The 24,130-nt window shown below is 44.9% G+C and overlaps 1 protein-coding gene and 2 pseudogenes across 4 annotated transcripts in view; all 3 read right to left on the reverse strand.

The window, feature by feature from the left end:
* Positions 1–9,710: 9,710 nt before the first annotated feature.
* On the reverse strand, positions 9,711–11,233 carry LOC308257920 (WD repeat and coiled-coil-containing protein-like; annotated as a pseudogene). Its single transcript has 2 exons — positions 11,222–11,233; positions 9,711–10,936 (listed from the first exon to the last, which is right to left on the reverse strand). The product of its transcript is annotated as a WD repeat and coiled-coil-containing protein-like (transcript).
* A 70-nt stretch (positions 11,234–11,303) lies between these two features.
* LOC308257981 (WD repeat and coiled-coil-containing protein-like) lies at positions 11,304–12,107 on the reverse strand (annotated as a pseudogene). The gene has a single exon. The product of its transcript is annotated as a WD repeat and coiled-coil-containing protein-like (transcript).
* A 6,410-nt stretch (positions 12,108–18,517) lies between these two features.
* The window catches only part of PELI2 (pellino E3 ubiquitin protein ligase family member 2), a 175,091-nt gene continuing 169,478 nt past the window's right edge, over positions 18,518–24,130 (reverse strand). Inside the window, exon 6 of one of the 2 annotated variants that reach the window (XM_080657751.1) lies at positions 18,518–23,536. In XM_080657751.1, the coding sequence (XP_080513877.1) occupies positions 22,970–23,536 (567 nt within the window). In that variant the 3' untranslated portion in view covers positions 18,518–22,969. The remainder of the gene's footprint in view (positions 23,537–24,130) is intronic. The other variant, XM_080657750.1, reaches the window with a different exon arrangement.

Raw genomic sequence — 24,130 nt, forward strand, 5'->3', positions numbered from 1 at the left:
CAAAAAATTAATTCACCCAGCAATTATGTGTGCTGGCCACTGCTAAAGACACTAGGCCAGTGGTCGGCAAACTCATTAGTCAACAGAGCCAAATATCAACAGTACAACGATTGAAATTTCTTTCGGTTCCCATACTTACCCCGACTGGGGATCGAACCCACAACCTGGGTATGTGCACCTGCAACCTTTCTAGTGTAGTGGACAATGCTCTAACCAATTGAGTCACCCAGATGGGGCCCTGGGACCTATTCTTTGGCCATTATATTCTAGAATCTTTTTACTCAGGAACAATGGGTTTATTTTGGACCCTCTCAGCAAGTTTGTTTGCTCCGAGTTTGTTGCTCTCTCATCATTTATATTGATTTCTCAAGGGATCTCCTTAATACCAAAGTCTTTAAGGAAACACATCACCTGTTCTAGGGACTTTGGCAACAGGAATGACACAGAATATGTTTGGATTTTACCTCTGAGGATTGGAAGATAATTAGTCTGTCTAGTTCTAACCTAACCTAAGGGCTTACCTGAATGGAAATTAGGCTTGGATTGGACTTACTCCAAGTCATATTCATTTCTATGTTATAACATTTTGCAATGGGGGAAAATGAGCTTTTGTTAATGACCCACACATCCTGTGGAATGAAGGCTCCATTCTGGAATGCAGCTGATTAATTTCTCCTAGTCCTTTGATGCATCAGTACTAAGGAGGCATTGAACTTGTAGGTGACCCAGACCAACTGAGCACATGAATTACAGATGCACAAAAGCGTGGCACTTTTTTTTTGAAAGAATACTGTTCTTACGTGCAATATCTAAAAAAAGTCTTAATAAGAAGAGCTGAATTATAAAAAATTCATTTTAGCCCTGACCGGTGTTTCTCAGTGGTTAGTGTCTGCCCATACACTGAAGGGTGGCAGGCTCAATTCCCTGTCAAGGCCATTTATCTAGGTTGCAGGTCCCAGTCCCAGGGTAGGGAGCGTGTGGGAGGCAACTAATCAATGTGTCTTTCTCCTCTCTCTCTCTCTCTCTCTCTCTCTCTCTCTCTCTCTCTCTCTCTCTTCCTCTCCCTACCTCTCTTCCACTTTCTCTAAAAATTAGTGGAAAAATATCCTCAGGTCAGAATTTAAAAAAAAAAAAAAATTCACTTTACTCCAGGAAACCTTAGGTATCCAAAGCTGACAAGAAATGCTTCAATGAGTAAACTATTGGCAGAGCAAAGCAACAGGGGCAAATAAGACTTTCAGTTAGCAAAGAAAATGAAGAACTAAAACATACCTAATAGATTTCATTGAAAAATGTGTCTAGGGAGATTGCTTAAATAACATTTCATTTAGTCCATATTTTACTTGTTATTTGTGTGCTGTTTCCCTCCTCAAAGGATCAGAGGCTTCCCATTTATTCTCTGCACCCAGAGTGAGATAACATTTTAAAGGGAAAGATCATCTCTTCGTCTTCATCTCCTTCCTCCTCTCAAGTTCTCCAGCCACTTAGGAATTTCAAGCAGGATAAGAAAAGCACATTACTTATCCTATAATACGTTTCCCAGCATCCAGCAAATTCTCTGTCATTTTAATAGGTATTTTTATCAATCTCAGCAGCCTTCCCAGCTCTAAGAAACTGAGTCTATGTGTACGTATTAGGTTTATAATTGAAGGCACAGGTAAACATCTTGCTTTCTTTCCATTTTTTAAAGTAACTGCAAAACTTGAAGTGTGTGATTTTTGGAAAGTTTCTTTTCCCAAGTCTCTCAGGGCCTTGTCCTCATGTGTCCAAGTTTTACAGACATGCACGTCTAGTGTGCAACTGTCACAGAACAGTATATTGTAAATAATTTTCCACATTGTTACACATTTTTACTTGAAAAGTTACCATTTTTATTTTGTTAATCCTCACCCAAGGACATTTTCCCATTGATTTTTAGGGGGAGTGGGAGAGAGAAGGACATACAGAGATAAACACGATGTAAGAGAAACACATCGCGCCCTGACCAAGGCCCAGGCCGGGGAGGAGCCTGCAACCAAGATGTGTGCCCTTGACCGGAATTGAACCCAGGTCCCTTTGGACTGCAGGCCAATGTTCTATCCACTGAGCCAAGCCGGTAAGGGTGAAAAGTTGCCATTTTTAAAGGCAGCATACTAGTCCACAGAGTCGATGAGCCATTGTAACACGGGAAAAGGAAGGGAGATATTTGAGCAGACGTCATGATATAGTTCGTGAAGAAGTCACATTAACATTGCAGAGAAAGAGGTCGGGTACCAAAAAGCTTATTACTGGGTGTGTTTATTTATCAGATATGCTTAAGAGGAGAGCTGCCTTGGTCTCAGTTTTGTTTTGAAACTCTTCCTCCTTAATTTCCTGTATCCTTTAAGGAACAAGAAGTTCTGCAAAAAAAATAACAATAAAAAATAACAGAGAACAGCTGAAATGAGACAACCCATCTCTGCCTCCTGCACAGGGGTGAGAGGTGGGGGCTGGGTGCCCTCTATACCCCAACACGCACATGTACGCCTCTTCAATAGAGTCACTGAGTAGACAGAATCCAGGATATGAGGCAGAAGAGCGTTGGTGACTGGCAAGTGCTCCGGAACCAGACTCTGCCGCCTTAACTTCTCATCTGTAAAAATGGGGGTATAATAACAGCATTCGCTCCAATCTCCACTTTGTGGGATTATAGGAAGTAACATACGAAAATGTAAATAATGGGACTTGGCACATGGTGAACACCCCATAAGCCTTTATTGTTCTCCTTACTTTCCCACTCACAGATCAGAGCAGAGGTCAAATGCCAGGGAACTAAGCAGGCAGCCACCTGGTCAATGACAGTAAAGGGCAAAATTTCCAGTGCCATCCTGGCTCCTTTTACATGTATACACTTGTTTTATGACAATTTTAATCCAGGGGCAATTCCCGAGACTCTGTGTGTGCATTTTAAGCTCAGAACAACTCCTGAAGATTCAAGCCTTGGTTTCAACTTCAGGCACCTCGCCTGTCTGAACCAGGCTGGCACTGGGTTGGTACCCGACTCTGTCACCACCATTACTGCCTGCCATCTGTTCATCACCTGCCACATACCAGGACTCCATCAGACACTTCATAGAACTGCATATAGGGTCCCCAACAATCTAAGGGGATAGGTATTACTATTATTATTCTTCCCATTTTAAAGATGTTGGAACTGGAGTCCAGAGAGATAGTGATTTGGTTAAAGCCAAGTAGACCCAGAATTTGGAACTGAAATCCAGTTCTGTGAGGCTCCCAAGTCTATTCTGTTTCCACTGCTCCCACTCCTGTGCATTGTGACATTTGCACAAAGATGACGGGCCTTGGCGGCGCACGCTGCTGATGAAGTAAACTGGCTAATGCCTGCAGCTGCTTTGTGGAACTGCTCAGTGCTTCCCACGCAACCTGGGCGCCATGCCAGCCCTACAAACACCCCCCTACCTCCCCACGCCCACACCTGCGTCCCAACCGCGGCATCCACGCTCCTGGGCCCGACCTGCAGTGCCCCCCACCCTTGCTAATGAACAGCTGACACACAGACCATCAGATATAGCCCTCTGGCTCTGCCTACCTGCCTACCACCCCCCCGCCCCCCGCCTCTGTTCTCATGTCTGGTGACCTTCTGTCTCACCTTCTCTCCGCCTCAGTACACTCTCTACTTTCTTCTTCTTACTGAAAAGCAGGCTTTGGGGTTTGTGAAGGTACAAGACGAAGACCCCTCCTCTGTCTCCTTTAATCCCCAGCTAGCATTGGGCATGAGAACCCCTGCTCACACCCCTGGAATGAGAGTGCACACACCACCCTGGTGATGGGAGGGAAGGAGGGAAATGAGAGATGTGCAGAGGGCTCATGCTGAGCTGCTCTCTGCAACCTCAGGCCTAAGGGGCTCTCACTCGAAGCCCATACTTAGAACACAGGGTTAGTGTGAACTGCTGTTTTGGGGCTGACTTGTGCCTCCCCACCCCCCCCATATTCATATGTTGAAATCCCAACTCCCAGCACCTCAGAATGTGACCTTAGTTGGAAACAGGGTGGGTGCAGATGTAATGAGTTAAGATGAGGTCATACTGGAGTGGCCCCTAATTTAATAACTGGTGTCGGTATAAAGAGGGGGAATTTGGACACAGACACGCTCATAGAGAGAATGCCAGGTGAAGACGAAGGCAGAGGTCGGGGCGATGCCACAGAAGCCAGGAGAGGCGTGGGATAGACTCCTCCTCACAGCTCTGGGGAGGAGCCACCTGCCCCCACCTTGATTTAAACTTCTGGCCTCCAGGACTGTGGGAAACCAGTGTGATTGTGTAAGCTCCCCAGCTTGTGGTGCTTTGTTATGGCAGCCCTAGGAAACACTGCACTGGAGAGCCACTCACAAGGCGGCTGAGAGGTCATGTGATGCTGAGGTGGGGTGCAGAGAGAATTGGTCGTGGGAGCATTTTCTGGATGGGCAAAGGGGTCTGTTTCACAGGCAGCCCCCATCCCTCCCTGAGGTTCTTCAGAGACAGTTCTAGACCAGGAACAGCTCACCCTCCCCAAAGGCCCCAGGCCCGGTCCGTGCCTGCCGCGGAGACAGCAGTTGGATTTGAAGCCTAGTGCTTCCTCTGCCATAGGGACACGTTGTAACTTTCACGGCCCGCGGGCATTTCGTTTTGTTTTGTTTGTGTGCTCCTTCCCCCACTTAAAAATCACATTAAAATTTTTTGACAACTTCATTAGTGCAAAAACAAGTATCAGCTCCACTGGATCCATCATTATTTACAATCTTCATTACTATTATATTAATTTTTATCTTCTGATTGTAAGAGAAATTTAAAACATTTTTGTGGTTCCAGGCACTGCACCTACTGTTCCTATTGGGTAAGTCATCCCTGCCCCACAGGTGAAATGAGAGATCACCGGGGAGTCAGACACCTCACCTCCCCTGTGTGATATTGCCCCCAAGAAACCGAGTCTTGGCAAGATCTGGGAAGAAGTGTGTTGTATCTCGACTCCTTCCCCATCCTTTAGAATCTATGTAATCATCGCACAGGTTGCATTTATGTCAAAAAGCCCATAGTTTACCTTATACTTTGCCTTCACCTCAGGATGAACCAAAATATAAATACTCCCAGGTATAGACAGAGAGCTACAACATATTAGCTGCCACCACCTGCAAGAATGAGACCATAAATCCACACCCTCTCTGCGAGGCAGCCTTCATACGCTGTCTGGACCATACATAAAACATGCCCCATGCATGGTATTATCAGCCTTCCTGATTTACTGTATATACAGTCTCCAAGTGAAATACCAGCAGAAGCACGCGAAAATATATTCTCACGCAGTCCCTGTCTGCAAACCGCATTGCCCCAGTAATGTCCACGCATTCATCACTGACTCCCGGATACCGATTGTCATCCCCAGAAATACATCCCTACAGCAGCACCCCGTGAAATTTGAGCACAGGGAAAGGGAGGCAGAGTCTCCAGATTTAAGGCCCAGGTGTTTAAAAAATAGTCTCGTGTTTCAAAAACGAGACTAAGCAGTTCAAACAGTGGTATCTGACTCCCCTTTAGTGTGGCTTATAGCGCCTTCCCTAATGTAGTATTTGACTCTGTCTTCCTTTTGTGCATGCCTGCTAGCAATAGGAGCAGTGAGAACTCATAGCATAAAGCCCCACACTAAATGGTTCTCCCCAGAAACCATCAGAAGCGTCTGTGTTTATACAGAATTCCAACTGCTTTCTGTGGCAGATCCAGGAGCACAGATTTCTAGTCAGTAACAACCCACTGGAACCCAAGAGTCGGGGGCACAAGGCAGTTCCCAGTTACAGGTTATCAATGCAGAATGGGAGTGGCCCCGTGGAAGTGTACTGGTTTTGCGGATTAAACTGGGTTTGAATTATCAGCTTTATGGCAACTGTACAGGTGACATCTTGGCGTGCCTGAATCCTCAAGGACACCGAGGTGGACCATGTTGATTGGGAATTCAATCTCTACCCCCTCCTTTCTAACTGGACCCTGATCTTGTTAGGTAACTATCCACCCGGCATTGGCTTCATGGGCATGTGCTCCATGGAGTCTAGAACCTCTAAAAAGATAATGTATGGCCCCGGCTGGCGTGGCTCAGTCAGTTGGAGTATCATCCTGGACAATAAACGGTCGTGGATTCTATTCCTGGTCAGGGCACAAACCTAGATTGCAGGTTCCATCCACAGTCAGGGTGCATATGGGAGGCAACTGATTGATGTTTCTCTTCCTCTCTCTCTAAAATCAATTAAAGAAAAGATAATGTATAGAGGTTGCCATGGTAACTCATCAAGGTGTGATTCTGCACTTTCCTGGGCAAGAGCCTAGAAAGGAGAAGACAAGCAATTTGGGGAGACAGCCGCACCAGAAATCAAATTAATCTGTGACTTAATCCTCTGTGATGTTGTCTGCTAGCTACTCACCATGTGGAGGAAAATCAGAGTAAGAAGGCATACAAGATTTCCTTTCAAAGCTGCCTAAAATTCCAGCTCCACTCCATAGCTGATTCTCATCAGAGGAGGAAATGGGAGAGAATGCAGAGAGATGACGCTGTCAGAAAACTCTGAGCTCGAAGGAGCGAGTGGCATCATTGCTTCTGAATGGCAGCAAGCAGGTGCTTCCCCAGGGCAAGGATTCTGCCTAATCCTTAGATTAGAACTCACCTTCAATCCCGTGGCCCAGGATGCTTACCAACTTGGAACAATGCAGAAGCCAGAGCCCAGCCCACAGCCTGCAGGCACTCTCTCCCTTCTCAGTGCCTCTTGCATTCGAGACTGGAATTTATCCAACACTGAGGACTCACACCCTTCTAGGGCTGCTGATCACAGTGTGGAGATCACACAGTTGACATCAACTCTCATTTCCCTGCTTTGGTTAAGTTGGGCACAATAGATGAAAACTTTTTTGCCTTTTGGTGTAATTCTTCACTTCTGCCCTCACATTATTCAAACTTCTTTGAATCAGGGTTCTCTGAGGCAGTCTTCCCCACCAGTATACCAGTCCCAATTTCTGTTTAAAATACTTGTATGGAAACTGATGGATCAGCCCTAGCTGGTTTGGCTCAGTGGATAGAGCGTTGGCCTGTGGACTGAAAGGTTGCAAGTTCGATTCAGGTCAAGGGCACATGCCGGGGTTGGGCTCGATCCCCAGTAGGGGGCGTGCAGGAGGCAGCTGATTAATGATTCTCTCTCATCATTGATGTTTCTATCTCTCTCTCCCTCTCCCTTCCTCTCTGAAATCAATAAAAATATATTTTAGAAAACCTGATGGATCATAAATCTATTTTTTTGCACCAACCGTGAGTGATTTTATTGAAGACTGGCCAGTGAAATGCTGATTGTAACATACACACTGAGGCACCCACCTTGAACTTATTACAGGGTCCCCAGCCCCCTCTTTAGGCTTCACAGTACTGTGCTTTCATCTCACCCAGAAAACGTAGCCAGGCCTCAGACCTCAGACACTGCTCTCAAGCAACTGAGTACAGGCCAGTGGCTTTCACTTCCATGGTCCCACCAACTCTCGAATGCATCTGAGCCACAAAATGGGCCCTTGCTTCCTTCCTAACCCAGCTCCATTTTCATAAACTATAACAGATAAACAGCAGTCCCCAAGGGTGCAAAATATTTCTTTCCAGATAATTTTTAAGGAAATGGGGGAAAATGACTACTAGTATGGGCTAATGAAGCTTCTATGGCTGCAGCAATGGATCTGCAGATGTGCTGACTAGCCACACAGACCGATGGGTTACTCTGCCATAAGTGAAATTTATAACGTGTTTGAAGGCAGTGAGAAGTGCTGTGTCTACCTAGAGCTGGTCAGGGCTCTTTCCACTATACTAAGCTGGCCCTTTAGCCCTTATTTATAATAACTGATACTTTTTAGAACTACCCCAATTCCGTGAAATTTCCAACTTTCTGAAATATTTTCTCTCACAGACTCTATGCTGGTCTCTAACACTTGACTGGAAAGAAAAGAAAAATACCAAAATTAAAGTTACAATTTAAGAGTTGAGCCTGGCCGGTGTTGCTTAGTGGGTTGACCCATGCACTAAGAGGTCATTGGTTGGATTCCAGTCAGGGTACATCCACAGCAGGGGGCATGCAGGAGGCAACCAATCCATGTTGATGTTTCTCTCGTCGATGTTTCTGTCTCTCTCTTCCTCTCCCTTCCTCTCTCTCTAAAAACAATAAAAACAATATTTTTTAAAAAAGAGTTGATGATGAGGGAAAAAAATAGGATATCCTATATAATAAAGAGGGAATATGCAAATTGACCCTCATGCCCTCACACAAGATGACCACCCCTATGTGGTCAAAGATGGCTGCCCCCATGTGGTCAAAGATGGCCACCACAAGATGGCCAGCAGGGGTGGGGGGCAGTTGTGGGTGATCAGGCCAGCAGGGGAGGGCAGTTAAGGGTGACTGGGCTGTCAGGGGAGGGCAGTTAGAGGGATCAGGACTGCAGGGGAGGGCAGTTGGGGGGGACCAGGCCTGCAGGGGAGGGCAGTTGGGGGGGACCAGACCTGCAGGGGAGGGCAGTTGGAGCGACCAAGCCTGCAGGGGAGGGCAGTTGGGGGCAATTGGGCAGGCAGAGGAGGGCAGTTGGGGGTGGTTAGGGGGTGTTCAGGCTGGCAGGCAGAAGCGGTTAGGGGCAATTAGGCAGGCAGGCAGGCAAGTGGTTGGGAGCCGGCAGTCCTGGATTGTGAGAGGGATGTCTGACTGCTGGTTTAGGCCTGATCCCACATCCCCAAGGGGTCCAAGATTGGAGAGGGTACAGGCTGGGCTGAAGGAAACCACCCCCCCCCCCCCAGTGCACAAATTTCGTGCACCAGGCCTCAACTGGGGGGGAGTTTCAGGGAGAAAATCAGGAGAGGCAAGAGCAGGAAACCACGCTTTAGTACTCGCCTGTTCTTGGCATTGTACTAGTAACATCAGCACACATCCAAGTGGGGTCTAGAAGGGTCAAAACACTGAAATGTCATTTGAAATTTGCCCAAGGCCGGTTTTTAGGAGTATCTGGACCTTGGCCAGGATTTTCTAAGTAAGCAAAGCAATAGGATTAGGTATAAATTCTGGGAGGTCCAGCCCACATGATAACTAATTTCTGTTCTAGGGAGCCCTGGGGATAGCAGTCAATGGGTTTTGATCTTCCTTTGAGCTCTGGAGATTCCTGCTGGTTTGGGCTAAAAAGATATGCTGGAGGGTATGCCCTCCTTACCCTCATCTTTAAGCCAAGAGAAAGATCTGTGACAGTGCTGAGGTACCTTTTAAGTGCTTCTAAGACAGCTTTACCACAGCTCTGGGCTAGGGACAGAAAGCCTCAGAGAAACCATACAACACAATCCATAGGGCACCATCATATTCCCTTGTTCTGGGAATCCCACACTCAGACAAAACCACACCTCATGACTATGTAAGCAATTTCTGAGACTGTGCTCTGAGCTCTGAGGATGAGCCTCAGCCTGGGCGAAGGCGGGGAAAGTGGTTGAACCAACCACAGAAAGTGCTTCACCTCCGTGCTCCCCACCGTGAAAGTCAGGGAGTCCACAGTGGAAACCAGATCTTACTTGTAATTGTCTCATCTGAAAAGCTATGCAGCAAGTACTGTACAACAAGCACGTCAAACTCTCGGGCCGCGGGCCGCATGCCTCGTTTATTTGGCCCATGTTAGCCTTTGAGTTTGACATGCTTGCTCTACAAATAAGTCTCAGGTCCTATTGCCTCGATGGTTAAAATACCTGGTGGCATCTAAACTTTGGGCTGTTAGGTCTCTAAAGATGTTGGGAGAAAGAGACAGAGTCTCTGAAGATATTTGACCTGGAGCTGCTGTACCTCTCATGACTCTTTCCTGTGTGGCTGCGAAAGTGAACGGGACGAAGCCTTCACTATCAGCAAAGAGAAGGATCCAGCGGGAGTCACACAGCATTTCAACAGGAGTGAGACCGAAAGTCTGCTGGCCTGTACTGAGCCTTAGTTTGCCACTGCAGAGAAGCACGTCTCTTTTTTTCAACAACACATGCTACCTAGCGTTTCTGGTAAGAGAGGTAGACATGAGGCAGATCCCGAGAGTGTGGATCCACTGGAGGGGATTTCTTTCCACAGAGGGAATCTGTGAGTTCAGAAAGACGTCGCTGTACTTCAATCAGTTTCCCAGATAAAATTTCCAGTTCCTTAGAGAGCTGATAAGTTTCCTTTTCCCACTGTAAGTTCTTTCTTTGAGGAAAGTGAAGAGGTTCCGGGGAGCTGGTGTAGTCTGGTGTGCTGCTAGATTTGGGTAGCGTCGCTGACGGCTTAACAGGCTGGGCATCTGGACTTTCCAGGGCTGTGGCGGTCATCACAGACACTGGATGGAGGGCTTTTGAATTCTTGAATAAAGAGCCTTCCAGGCCTTCCACCTTGACTACTACTATTAGCTGTTTACAAGAGCCCTCTGTTTTGGTGACAGATATCTGGGGAAAGACTTTCAATTCGCTTTTTCCTCTCTGCTTTATTTAACAGAGCACTGAAAGTGGAGTAACCACTCTGGTTTTCACTGACTGTTACCAGAAATTCCTCTCCCAACATCACTTCTCTAAAGACCAAGCGGATGATGTACTCATCAGACTTGGAAGAAGGAAGACGTGTTGAATCAGCGGATTTTTGTTTTCCTATCAAAATTAATAATAATTTCTCTGTCAAGAAACATACACCTTTTGGTCTTTCACTGCTCTCTAACGGAATTTGCTGGATGTTTGGCATACATGATGGATTGATAGAATAGATAAAAGTTGTAAGTATTGGAAGCCACTGCCACAGCCTTTGCTTTAAGATTAAATGCTATTAGATCAGGAGCTAGATGCCTGGAATGGTGACTCTTTTGGTCCAGGTCACCTCTTTCTCAAAGGTCACAAGGACCAAGTGTGAAGAACCCAGGCCAGTTCCTCTCAAGTAGGCCTTTTTTCTTAGACCAGTGGTTGGCAAACCGCGGCTCACGAGCCATATGAGGCTCTTTGGCCCCTTGAGTGTTCTAACGCCACTTCTTCAAAATAGAGTCGCCCAGGACGAAAACCGACTTCTGCGCATGGGCCACGAAGTTTCAATCGCACTGTACGCGCGAGTCCGCACGTGGTATTTTGTGGAAGAGCCACACTCAAGGGGCCAAAGAGCCGCATGTGGCTCGCGAGCCGCGGTTTGCCGACCACTGTCTTAGACAAATAAGGGCATTACCCTCAGACTTACATCTACTGACATGTATATGAGTTAGATCCAGAGGCTCTGAACAGGAAGAAAAGGGAGAAACGGATGTGTCGGAATTTGTTCCCTAAGAGGCTGTCCCTTTATCCACAGAAGGCATCTCATCAGTAACTGGTGAGGTATACAGACAAGTGTCTTCACCACTAGGTGGAACGTCTAACGTTTTGGATGCACGTAAGCCACAAATCTTATTTATTGGAAGTTCAGTGGCATTGACGACCTGTGAGTCCACAGTGGCTCTGATGGAGCGCACATCACTGTCCACATCAAACACTGGGCAGGCGGGGCACCTATGAAGAGTCTTCTGAGCATGGCCCCTAATACAGGCATGCAGGCTGCTGCCACCTCCAGCCTCTGGCCATCGTGGGTCCAACATGCACAACAGGCTGGGTGTTGCTGTCCATTTTTACCCGGGAACTATCACAGTGAACGTTTTGGAAGATGGAGGCATCAGGTGCAGTCGACACAGTCAGAACAGCACTTTTTGGGTGCCACACACAGCCTTGGGGAGGGACAGGGTGCGATTGTCTAATCTCACAGGTCTGAGACACCAACGGCTTGCTTGTTTCCACAGTACTGGGAACAGCTGCCACCCAGTGACATGCTGCCACCCAGTGACATGCTGCTTGTGCTGGACAGCGAGCAGAGAGGGCATGTCAGCTGTACCAGGTGGGGCCCAGGACACCCCATATACATGCTCAAATTGTCCAATGACCTCTGAATCCCCAAACTTGGCCTCTCCACTCTGAAGCTGTACATCAGTCAGGACTACCTGCTTCCCATCGGTCCAGGCAAGGCCGTGAATTAGGTGTATTGCTTGGTACAAGGCATTCAGCCCTCTCCTGAGAAGTTTTCCTTTCCCCAGCTCCATCCTTTCTGATGAAGGTTATTTAATGTGGGTACTGGAAACATCGACGTCAAGGCCTCTGAGAGGCGAGCGAAGCTCTCATAAATCTATTTACTTGGCATATAACTTGTCTTGTGTGGTCAAGAAATGTGGAAAACTAACCTAAAGGGCATAATAAACTGCAGGGATCTAAACTATTTAGCTTTTAAAATTCCAAATGTTCCCAACAATGGAATCGATTGCATGGCAGTCATCAATAGTGTCACTCCCATGTACTTTTATTTGTATGGAGGAAACTTCTCCCCGGCCTGGGAATACTGGGGATGTGGCTCCTTTGCAAAGTCAGTGGCATTAGAATTGTGACAGGAGGGGGCCAGAGAGAGGTTCTCAGAGATGTTAAGAGTGATGAAGTACTAGCTGGTTTGGCTCAGTGGATAGAGCTTAGGCCTGCAGACTGAAGGGTCCCAGGTTCAATTCTGCCTAAGGGCACATGCCTGAGTTGTGGCTCAATGACCCCACCCCTAGTAGGGGGTGTGCAGAAGGCAGCCAATTAATGATTCTCTCATCATTGATGTTTCTCTCTCTACCTCTCTCCCTTCCTCTCTGAAATGAATGAAAAAAAAAAAGTGATGAATGTGTCTGCAATGCAGTTGCAGACAACACATTGGCAAATACAATAAATAATTTCTCAATTACCAGGACAATGGCAGTTTTACTGGAGTTATGTTGGAGACCATTTCATTTAGTAGGAGTTGACTCCTAAGAGGAATTTACTCAACTTCCTAATTTTGCACTGGGGCGTTATTTATGAAACAACCAATTGGAGCTGGAAAGACGTCTCAATGCGAGGTTAATGGGCTACACTGGAACCAAAGGGCTTGGGGCAGTCACTGTGGTTTATGAGCACAAACCAACAGCTACGTGCTCATAAGCCACGGTGGTAACAAAAGACATGCAGCTGTATGAAATACATGTGCCAGCTGCTACCATGGGGCATGAAAAGGTGCAGCAGGCATCTTTGCTTGCAATGGATCACTTTCCATCCTGGATTCCACAGAATTATCTCCAGTTCCCTCTGACCACATTCACCAGAGGGAAAACTTAGCTGACATTAGCTTGATGGTTACACAACATGTGAATGTACTTAATGCCATTGAATTGTACACTTAAACATGACCAAAATGGCAAACTTCATGTGACATGTATTTTAACTCAATTAAAATGTACTTATCAAGCTTTTAAAAAAAGGTAATATATGTATAATATGTAGGAACTATGCATATACACACACACACACACACACACACACACACACACACTAGTGGCCTGGTGCACGAAATTCATGCACATTAAAAGGGAATTAATTAGAGGAAATATTTTAATATTGCTATTTGTCAGGGTCACAGGCAGGCAGTGTCACATCCCTGGCCAGGGACGCGGGCAGGAAGCTTCACCTCAGCGCTGGGCGGAGACGCACGCAGGCAGCACCACGTCCGAGGTCAGGGACACAGGCAGGCAGTGTCACATCCCTGGCCAGGGATGCGGGCAGGCAGCTTCACCTCAGCACTGGGTAGGGATGCACACAGGCAGCACCACACAGGCAGGCAGCATGACATCAGCACTGGGCAGACCTGCGCGAGCCTCCGCTGGTGGCCACTTCTGCCAGGGGCCGCTCCACCTCAGCACAGGGTGGGGACGCTGCGGGCCTGCGCACGCCCCCGCCGGTGGCCGCTCCCGCCGGAGGCCGCTCCCAGGCCAGGCCTGACCAGTTGTGACTATTACACATCTGACTGGTCGTTGACTATTACAGCATCTGGGCTAATTAGCATATCCCTCTATTATTATATAGGATAGGCCATTTGTATGTCTTCTTTGAAAAAAGGGTCTAATCAGTTCCTCTGCTCCCTTTTTAATTGGGTTGTTTGTTTTATGGCTATTGAATTATGTGAGTTCTTTGTATATTTTGAATATTAACTCCTGATCACATATGATTTGCAAATATTTCTTCCCATCCCATAGTTTGCCTTTTCATTTTGTTGACAGTTTCAAGTGAGGATCCTAATTAAATTTGTAGCTATAAATTTTCCTGTTGTCACAAAACCATTCAACCCTGCCAATTTTTAGTCTAGCAGGGGCTCCAATGATTAGGAAAGTATTTCCTTTTCTGTCACAAAACAAGAATTCTCTGGAAGCTCAGAAGGAATGATTTCATGCACTCTGGTTTTTTGTTATGGTTGCTTCAAAGGTTGCAATACAAACTCCCAAGGAAAAGGCTGTTTCCGCCCCTAAAAACCTTAATAATGAGGGTGTGAGCAGCAGGGACGGTCCTTCAGCCAACTCCGGGCTTATTCTTCAAGTGAGACAAATGAGCCCTGCATGGCCTAGGACCCAGGCTCCCAAGGCCAAACCACAGAGCCCCACACTGAGAAATGATCTCATTCCCACTCCAGAGCACTTCGGGATGGTTTCTCTTCTCTCACAAGATCTTTAGTTCTTCCTTTAAGTTTATCAACCTCGACACACAAGAGTTCTGAGGAAGTTGTAGAGGCCAGAAGTGCAGGCTCAGGTGGCTGGTTGACTATGTGCTGTTTCTGCTGACTTGTCCTTCACACACACACACACCCTCCCCGACTCCTCTCCCCTTCCTCCCCACCCCCCGCCCTGGTGATTCACCCACACCAGTCAGAAACTCAAGGACAAAAGATGCTTTTCAAAAGCTACATAGTCTACGAGGAGGAGGATTTTAACCAGCCTCCCAGATACAGTATCAGAATCACTTAGGGTGTTTTTTTCTTCTAAATTATGGCCATTCACTGATGCCCTTCTCCTAACACGCGCAGCCCCCCATGTGGATAAGCACCCACCACTTATGGAGATGACTGGGGCACGTGTGACAGAATTCCTACAGAATGACCAGTCCCAGGGGCTGGGGCTTACATCCCATCCACGCAGATCCCAGGGCTCCCCACTCACGGCGGAAACCAGGAGGTGCAGTCCCTCCCTGCTCTGCCACCTCAAGGCCAGGTCACCCCACCACTGCTCAGTCAGTGCCAGCATTTGGGCTGTTGGGAGGGCCTGGGAGACAAAAGGGTGCAGGCGGGTTGAGGATGCAAAGCACTAAATGTAATTTGTAAGCATTTTGAGTAATAGTCTTATCCAGCGTGGGCACTGGTGTGGGCACAGGACAGGGTCTGGAGACTGAATGGCAAACAGTGGCAAGTAAATGATGCCCTGCTTTATGAAAAAAAGAAGCTCCTCTTTCTTGCTATAGAAAAGAGAGAACACATGGGAATTAAGAACACCAGTGACTCTGAGGTAAGCTGGCTACTCTCTGAGAAGTTTGAAAACATGGGTCAAGGTAGAATCATCCTACCTTTGTGAAAGGGAGGTGGCCGTTTTCTTTCTAAAAGGGACTAGGAGCTCTGGGGTTTTCTGTTTGACTTCCTTGCTTTGTTTCCTTCTGACTTATTCTACTGAAATCATGTGAGTCTGGAAGAGAAAGAGGACAGAGATGCCACCACTAGAACAGATGGTGATAATGGAGAGGAGTAGGATGTAGGCACCTACATGGGGAAGTGTGACCAAGCCAGTTAGATTCCTTCAAGTGCTCGGCATTGTCTGTTGTCAAGATGTCACACCCTATTTTCAAAGGCAATTTCATGAGCTTTTCAGGACTTAAAATAGCAAAACAGATAATTACACTAATGCCTACACAGACCTGTTGGGGTTGTTTGATATTTGTGTAATATTTTAAGTTCTTTGCATAATTGGATTAAGCAACATGAGCACACAACTGCAGAGCTTAAGGCCACGGTCAGACCAGGAGAGACCAGCATTAGCAAACAGATTAATTCCTGGGCAAACTAGAGAGAAAGGAGTTAAGGTTTGATCCAAGGCTTATTATTTTCAAACCAACTCCCAGTTACATTGAAGATGGATCTCTTGGAACGAATCACTGGAAACCAGGGTATACGTTGCACCCCCTTCATCGTCGCCAAGTGTCCCACCGAAGAAAACATGCTGTTGAAACTGCTGACCTGCCAAGTGAGAAAGCACATTGATTGAGCGTGGGGAGGACCGACACTCCATTTTGGAAGAGTTTGCCATTGTTTCCTTTGGGTAAATGACTTTAGCACCTTTGAGCAGGGGCTGCCTTTCCTGCAGTATGAAATGGCTGTTACGTATATCAATCATGCAGCAGTGCCACGAGGCTTAATTTATTAGTTCATGTTTGTCTTAGGTCCTGCAGCTCTCAGGCGGAAGGCCTTATAGAAACACAAAGCAGATGTATATTATCTAAACATCTGCCTCCTGCAATGGCTCTCCAGGAAGTGTTCATTGCTTTTGCACAAATGATTCCTCCAGAAGTGGCTGCTTTTGTCCAGGTCTTTCTCGGCCGATGAATCATTACCTCTCCTTTCAGTACAGACTCGGTGCAGATTGTACTGCGGGGCAGTGCTGTCCATCTTGTCCCTGGAAAGGTCGCTGTGGATGCTGCACCCTTGGGAGTGAGCACTGCAGTTACAGGTCTGCCCTTTTCCTCACCAGTCTGCCCTCTTCACTCTCTACTCCCCAAAGCTGTGGTAAGTTGGCTTTTCTTTGGATGCTTAATTTTTCACGTGGGCATGGTACATCCGACCCAAGGGCTTGGTGTTTTCAAATTAGGCAGTAAAAACAAGAGAAATCACTTAAAACGTCTTTGAAAACGAAGAAAATGCAAAAAAAAAAAAAAAAAAAAAGACTGGTCCAAGTTTGTTCATACTTATTTTGATGACATTAAACTAACTGATGAATTGTTAAAGGTTATATTGAAGGTGATTTTTGCTACTCTTAATGTTGTCCATAGTTTTGTTAAAACTCTGGCAAGTACCCGAGAGCACACCGACATTTATTCCTACAGAAATTCCACAGTTCCAATATGTATCTGCCGAGACTTAACTAATTTATTTTCTAAACACAAAGAAAATGAATAATAAATTGTCAACATATTGTTTTCAAAGGTTTTCCTCTTCCCATCTTCTTACTTCCACTTCAATTTTGAGAGTATATTTTTTCTCTGCTTATTAGTCTTCAGTGCTCTTGCTGGTGGTTATGGGAGTGTCTTAAATGTACCCAGGATATGTTTAATCAGGTATTGTGAGATACCTATTTCTGACATACTGAATAGGACCTTTTGTGTCTGGCTTCTTTCATTTAGCATGTTTCCAAGTTCATGAGTGTTGTAATATGTATCAGTTCATTAATTTTCATAGCCACATAATACTCCATTGTATAGATACATGACATTTTATCTATCCATTCATCAGTTGATGGACTTTTGGGTCATTTCTACTTTTTGGTAACTATAAACACTGTTATGAACATTTATGTACAAATTGTGTCAACACATTTTTAATTCTTCTGGGTATATACCTCAGAGTGAAAATGCTGTCACATGGTAGCTGTATATTTTACCTTTTGTGGAACTGCCAACCTGCGTGTTCCAAAAAGTTGTACAGTTTTATAATCCCACCAACAGTGTAAGGTTCTAATTTTTCAACAAATTGCCAATACTTGTTACTTTTTCATTTTAGCCATCCTAGTGGCTATAAAGTGGTAACTCATGGTTTGTAGTTCCCTAATGGCTAATGATATGGAGAATCTTTTTATGTGCTTATTAGTCATTTGTATATTTTCTTTGGAAAAATATCCAAATGTTTTCATCATCTTTAAACTGGGCTTTTTATTGATGAGTTATGTATTCTTCACATATTTTGGGTACAAATCCCGTATCAGGCATATGATTTACAAATATCTTCTTCTATTTTCTGGGTGTCTTTTTACTTTGACTGTGTCCTTTGATGCACAAAACATTTCAATTTTGATGAAGTCAAATTTATCTTTTTCTTTTGTTGGTTGTAGGTTTTGGTGTGGTATTTAAGAAATCATTGACTAACCCAAGATCACAAAGATTTATTCTGCTTTCTTCTAAGAATTCTATAGTGTTTGCCCTTTGATCCAGTGTGAGTTAATTTTTGTATACTGTGTAAGGTAGGTGTCCAACTTCATTCTTTTGCATGTGGATATTTAGTTGTCCCAACTCTACTTGTTGAACACTGCTCTTTCCCCATGAATACTGTGCCCTTGTGAATGGGATGCATCTTTTTACAATAATAACTACCTTCATCCATAATAACACATCCATAATAACACGTTACAATTCATGGCATGATAGATTTGAACACTTAACTCCTGAAATAAAAGCCCACATAAATGTGCATTTTCTTTTGGTGGAAGTGAAAAATCTGTCTCAACAATACTAAGATTCTTTAAATATCAACGTGATGGAAAAAATTATCATAAATACATATATTTTCTTATGAAAGACATCAGTTTAAGGCCTGAAGGCTTACACATAATCCTTATGTTGTTAAACATGAATGAAGATTTCCACAAAAGTAGCAATATGACTTTAATGGTCAGAAAGAATCCATTAATCCTACAAACCAGGTTAAGATCTCCTAGAAGTTAGATTTATTTGACAGGGATGTAATGTCACAAGAAATAGTAATATAAGCACCAATTAAGTTTTTTTCCATAAGTAAATTAAGGGGGTTTTCAGTATCCAGATTTTAATATATCCGCACTGTGTGGAATATAAAACAATAAGCTTAAATACAAGAATCAAGTCTGCTTTTGTATTAGCTTCCTAGTGAGTGTCCTGATGAACCCAGGATAGCCACAGAGTCTGAAGACAACCACTCAGAAACATACTGAGATCCGTTTAATAGTTTTTGAAGGTTTTTCCTGTAAAATGGCTTGTATTTCCACAGGTACAATAGTGAAGAAATAAATTTTTCAATTTGACATGAAATATAAAAGAACAGTTTTACAAATATAGCCATAAAATTTAACTGCTCATAACACTATACATGGTAAATATGACCACCCCTTAGACTATTTAATACAGGGAAGCAATCTGTCATCTCCACTAAAAACAAAACAAAAAAACAAAAAAACCCAGCTTCCCTTTCATTGAGTTTATTTTGTTTAGAAAGTTAAATAGAACTGGAAAAATATTTGCTTTTCCCTATCTTCCTCTAAGGATTGTTCACGAGGGCTAAAACTTAGTTGAGAGGATGTAAGTTTTATAAAAAATACTGAGAAGTCTTGTTTTACTGCTTCAATAATTCTTACACTCTTTCCAAAAGATCCTAGTTTCCTCATTGGCCTTTGACTGGGTCATAAAGAAGCGATCACAGGGTGGCTCCATTTCCAGCACCGATGACGGCTCTTCATACCTTCAGCCCATGGAGGCTGGACTGTGGGGATGTAAGGTTGACAGGCAAGGGAACGGAGCTGGACCTGGCTTAGAATCAAGGTTCCATGGTTTGTCTATCAGAATTCCATGTCACAAGGCAGGATCACTCGAAGTAGCTAGGTAGTAGCCAGCATTAACAATGGTGTGATCATAACCCTTTCATGCAAGTCCAGAGAAAAGAATGACTTTTAAAAACAAAAGAAGTCGATCAAAATCATAGGACGGCAGGTGACAACTCTGTGACCCGTGTCACACTTAAATCAAGACAGGGGAAACGTTTCCCTTACACTCTCAAAAGTGCCCAAACAACAATACTGAGCTCCCACATCACAGGAGTTGGAGTTTTTCTGTGTAAGCAAAAATAAAGCATTGAAGCTTTACGAAGCACTCTCCTCAACTCTCCTGATACAGTATATGGCAAACTTAAAAATAATTTCCCTATTGATACTGGAAATAAATTCTACTACAATCATGTGTATGCCAGTTCCTGGCATATTTCTGCATCCAGATTCATTAGTCTCCTTAATGGAGCCCATCGTTTTTCCAATGGCTTTCTCCTTTCTCTAAACCCTAACCCTGAAATTCTATAACCAGTTATATCACGTGGCTTCCCTGAGGCACAAAGGTACCAAACTCTATAATTAACTATCGAGGAATGATAAATACGTTCTATTTATATTAAAGGATTTTAATTCTTTGGGGCCACAGTGGGGAAAAAAAACCCAGAAAGCTTAATACTCCGCAGTGTGAACTGTAGCCCTTTTTGCAAAAAGCATAACCAAATAAGGGAAATGTTAAGAGTTGCAGCATGCATGACCCGGCAGCACCGATTATTAATAAAAAAATTCCGGACTAGAAAAATACTGAGTTGTAACCCCATTGACTCTTAATTTTTTTTTTTTTGGTAGTAAACAACTGGAAAAAAAAAAACAAAAAAACAATGGGAATACATCACTGGGGCCAAAGTTCTAGAAACCTAATTTACAAAAGACATTTCAGTCAGGCCGAGATGGGGATAATTGGTCAGTAATTTCCTATGAATGCACATAGGGGAGTGAGACTCACCCTTCAATGTGGTGACAAGCAAGACATAAAAATATAAGTGACCTCTGAGAGGTTACCTTTTCTGAACTAGATTACTCTACTTGGGTGATTAGAGTTCTTTATTCCTACAAACTGACACTCTCAACTCTGAGAAAGAAATCTCATTAGCCAAGATCATAAGGGGATCTGACTAGACATGGCCAAGATGAACATGGTTTCCTTTTTGCAGACTTGCCCCTGCGCTGTGGTGTCCTAGACAGGTGGGAGGGACCTCACATGGAGGTTAAAGGACAAGATGTAGCGCCTTCTAAGAGTTTCAAATTTATTTTCCAAATTTCAGCTTCCATTTAGCTATCCAAATTTGCTAAAAGTCAGAAACTTTTCAGGTTGGAAGATAATTTTGTTTGGAGGCATATGTTGTATGCAGAACTGCCAGACTCCTATATAGTTCTTGAAATGGAAAATTGTATCACAGCACAACTTTCTGGAAAAAAAAAGTTTTGATAGGCAAAATCCAGCCTTTCTGGATGCTCGACCATTTACCTTACAAGATACCTTTAGGGTATCTAGAGTCCTCAAATCACCTTCTAGCTCTATAGCAAGAAGAGGGACTGTGTGCCTCCTTTACCATTTTGTGAAGCCCGAAGAATCACAAATGAAAGGACACACTCTTATCAGTGAAAGCTAATCACTGGAGACTCTGGCTAAATTAAGAGGCATTTGCCGTATTAGTTAGGCAACCCCACTGCGTTCTTTTCTGTCTGCAGGTAGAATACGCTACATAGAACAGGGTAAGCGATCAGTAAGAGCACTGTCGTTGGATTTTCACATCACTTAAAACCTACCAAAACAAAAACATCTCATCCTACACAACAGTCTCCATGGAAAAGTAAAGCTATTTTATAACAGAAGCTGAACTTCTTATATATTAAGTCAAATTAAGCAGCAGCAATCAAGAGTAATATAGCTTACCACTTTAAGGAAAAGGACATTCAAAAATAGGTCAGAACAATTGAAAATAAGCAAAATATTTGCCAGTAGGCAAAACAAAGAAAAACCAATTCAAGTACAGATATAGAATATTAGAACCATATAAATTAGGTATCTTTACAAAGGTTAAAAAATGTAGTACGAATGTGCAGTGGTCAATTTAAGAGGATGTTAGCTTAAATAAATACTTGTTCCATGTGGCAGGGACCCACCATCTCAGCCAGCTCTGTCCTGTAGGATTTCCATTCTGGGAGCAGTGATGCTCCTGATACCACACAGAACGGGCACCCACGGATTATTATTCCAAGTGGAAGGGAAAAAACAGAGAGGGTTGGAGGGGCTCATCTGAAATTTTGATTTAATTATTCCTCAGTAAACACTCATTTGCCCTCTTGAAATCAGGAATTTCAAATTATCTCTGCAGATGTACCACTTGGTGTTGTGTATATCTAATGATCACATTTAAATGTAGCTTGATTTGCAAACATTTCCAAAACTTCCAGGGCTCTGTAAGCTGCGAGGGAAGGTGACAGATGGCGGAGAGGGAGTAGATAAAAACGCCTGTGTCATTGTGACGTGTTGCTCTTAGGCTCACAGAATTTTGGCTTTCTTTAGGAAGAAAAAGAAACTTATGAAGCCCCAACGAGTGGTTTTATAAAGTAAAATCTCACTTTTAATCGCTCTTAATCTTAATCCAGTAAGCAAATAAACTTGGTATTATAGTACCTAGGCCATGTTTACTGCTGCAATAATCACCCTCAGTGAATGGATTTTTCAAAGTTGCTACATTTTAATAAACTGAACAGTTCTGGCCATGCACGGTGAGTATCGGGGACGAAATATATTAGAAATAACAAAAGGCAAACTAAAAAGTTATGGAAAGTTCTTTGTTTGAAATGCCAAGGTATTTGGTGAATGTGTGTATAAAATAACTAAATTCCACCGAAAGAAAACAGGACAACATATGAATATTCTCTCCCCCAAAAAGTAAGAAAAATAAATCAGAAAAAAGCCCCAGATTTCAAAACCACCACCTGTGCCTAAGGTCTCCTGACCATCGATAACACTTTATAGAGCCACCGTTTGGTATCTGGTCAGATTCTAGCCTGTTGTATCAAGTATTTCCAGACATCGTAGGTCTTTCAGGTAACACCTACACCCTGCAGCACGGACTATGGCGTATTATGAGCCAACAACTTTTGAATAAATTTCTTCATTTGTAAAATATGATTTAAAGTTTTATCCAAGGCTACAAAGGGAAAAGGACTTGTTAAAAACCCAAGGTTGAAATAAAAGCATGGCGCTTTAAGTCCAATCGTTACAGAGATCATGTGGTTAACCAGGCCGATTTCAAGGACGATGCCGCTGTTTGGAGCATGCAACACACCACTGGTCTCAAACTCCCAGTGCGTCTCCTCACCACGTTCCCCCTCCTCCCAGCCTCGGGCCCCCTCCCTTAATAAACAACACTATAAAAAGGTAAAATCGAGAGTTAGTGGCAAAAATCTTCACAGTAACTTGTTAATAAAGTCGTAGATGGCTGCCAAGGGCATCAGTCGACTGGACCCTGGAAAATTAATTTGATGCAGTTCTGCTCCCCGGCCAGCTGCGTGGCACAGAAGGGGCAGGCAGCATGAAACGCGTGAGTTCCGTGCGGCAGCGGGATCTGAGACCAGTACTTTGCAGTCTTCTCCGAGCACACGTGTCCACACGGGGTGAACGCGTGTGTTGGCGGTCCTGCGTCCACGTAAAATCCGGCCTCACAGCCGAGCCACAGAGGCACGTAGGGGCCCACAGTCCTGCACATGGGACACTCCCGCTCGTTGGCCTCCGTGTCACTGCGGTGGCCCCAGTTGTGGTAGCCGTGCACGTGGCCGCAGCTGAGGTAGGCCCAGGGCTGCTTCTCCTCCACCACCTCCTTCCTGTTGATGCTGGGGAAGGCCAGGGTGTTGAGCCCCACGGGGCATTGCGGCCGCGCCGCATTGATCTCCTGCCGCAGGGCTTCGATGTGCTTCTGGGTGGGAGCGTGGAAGAGGCCGTCGGCTGTCCGCCAGAGCAGGGTGGCCCCACACAGGTCGATGAGGGAGCCGTCCTGCAGCACGTTGGTCTCACTTTCCACCTAGAGCAAGTGGACAGACAGGCCTTTAAAAAACAAAATTTGGCAAAGCGCTGACATTCTCCCATTTCAAAATAAACACGTCATCTTTGAAGTAAGCATGGGAAGGCAGTTTATCACACTAAAGACAGGACTGGGGGAGTAACTTACTCTCCCTGAGCCTCAGTTTCCTCTCTTGAATACTGGATATCCTATATCATAAAGAGGTAATATGCAAATTGACCCTCACACCCTCACAAGATGGCTGCCTACAACCAGGCTGGCTGGGGGGTTAGTGAGGGACGACCAAACAACTGAACAGCAGGCTGCGTGGGGCAACCAGGCTGGCAGGGGAATTAGTGAGGGATGACCAAACGACTGAACAGCAGGCTGCGTGGGGTGACCAGGCCGGCAGGGGGGGCAGTTGGGGGTGACCAGGCCATCAGAGGGGGGCAGTTGGGGGCAACCAGGCTGGCAGGGGAGGCAGTAATGGGTGACCAGGCCGGCAGGGGTGGGGGGGCAGTTAGGGGTGACCAGGCAGGCAGGCAGGCGAGCGATTAGGAACCAGCAGTCCAGGATTGTGAGAGAATGTCTAAATCGGGATCGGGCCTAAACCGG

This window comes from Plecotus auritus (assembly GCF_963455305.1).
Source record: "Plecotus auritus genome assembly, chromosome: 1".
Lineage (NCBI taxonomy): Eukaryota > Metazoa > Chordata > Mammalia > Chiroptera > Vespertilionidae > Plecotus > Plecotus auritus.